This window comes from Zerene cesonia, chromosome 28 (assembly GCF_012273895.1).
Source record: "Zerene cesonia ecotype Mississippi chromosome 28, Zerene_cesonia_1.1, whole genome shotgun sequence".
Classification (NCBI taxonomy): domain Eukaryota; kingdom Metazoa; phylum Arthropoda; class Insecta; order Lepidoptera; family Pieridae; genus Zerene; species Zerene cesonia.
In genome coordinates this window covers 1,248,884-1,249,835 of record NC_052129.1, presented here as the reverse complement: position 1 = coordinate 1,249,835, position 952 = coordinate 1,248,884, and the positions used below count along the sequence as shown (strand labels likewise).

Genomic DNA, 952 nt, shown 5'->3' with positions numbered 1-952 from the left:
GCGACACTTTAAATATGCGACGTTACAGTTTAAAGTACAAAGAAGAAGTTAGTGTGTAAACTTGCGAGAACTTCACTTTAATGATAGGGATAGGGATATAATATTAATAATGATTTCAAAATACAGAATTTAATCGAAACTTTACATAAGAAAGTAGCACTTTACAATTAAAAAATATACGTACATGAATAAAATTAAAATCGGACACTAGTGTGAAGTTATGTTTACAAGAAACTTAATTTTCTTATTATTACAAGGTTTGAGTTAAGCGAAACTAAATAGTCTATCTTTGTCATTTTGCAGGATGTTTACAGTGAAGTGCACAGCGCTGATGAAATGCTGGCCGGTGGAATTAACGATAGCGCTGTCAATACTTATGAAGAAGGTGAATGCAATGATTTTCTTATGTGTTTTAACTTTTTTTTTATTCATCGGTTCATCGGTTTTCGAGATAATGCATTGAAATAAACTATGTTTCATGTTTTTAATTTTTTTTCTCATTCACGTGACAGATGTGAGCGGTTCGCTGGAGGGCGGCGCGCTGAGTCGTCGGTTTCGCGTGTCGAGGGCGACGCCACTCAGAAACTACGCGCTGTGCCGCCTGCTGCCCGAGCACTTGCATGGTGAGCTGGCTCTGCTTGCTTTACTTAGTTCCCGGGGAGGGGACGACAGGGAGGAATAAGAAAAGAAAAGTTTTGTTTAAAGGAACATGTCTGTCAAAATTATACATTTGATTTGTAGACATTACAAAACCATTAGTTTGTATATTTTTTTTCCATTCTCAGCCATGAAATCATAATGAGCCACAAAAATATAGCAGCCTTCATCCAGCTCTTCCTAGAGCCATTTACAGCTTACATTCTTAAAACTACAGGCAAGGAGAAACTCGATCTAGTCCAATCGCAAGAGGGCACCGTCGTCGAGGGCGGTGAGGGCGAAGGGGAGGGGGAGG

General features: G+C 39.2%; 1 protein-coding gene across 1 annotated transcript in view; it reads left to right on the top strand.

The window, feature by feature from the left end:
* Positions 1 to 951, top strand: part of LOC119837685 — a gene marked incomplete at its 3' end in the record, with an annotated part of 4,835 nt that extends 3,884 nt beyond the window's left edge. Inside the window, exons 7-9 of the mRNA XM_038363415.1 lie at positions 304 to 385; positions 513 to 623; positions 875 to 951. Coding sequence (XP_038219343.1) covers positions 304 to 385; positions 513 to 623; positions 875 to 951 — 270 coding nt within the window. The remainder of the gene's footprint in view (positions 1 to 303; positions 386 to 512; positions 624 to 874) is intronic.
* Position 952: the final 1 nt, after the last annotated feature.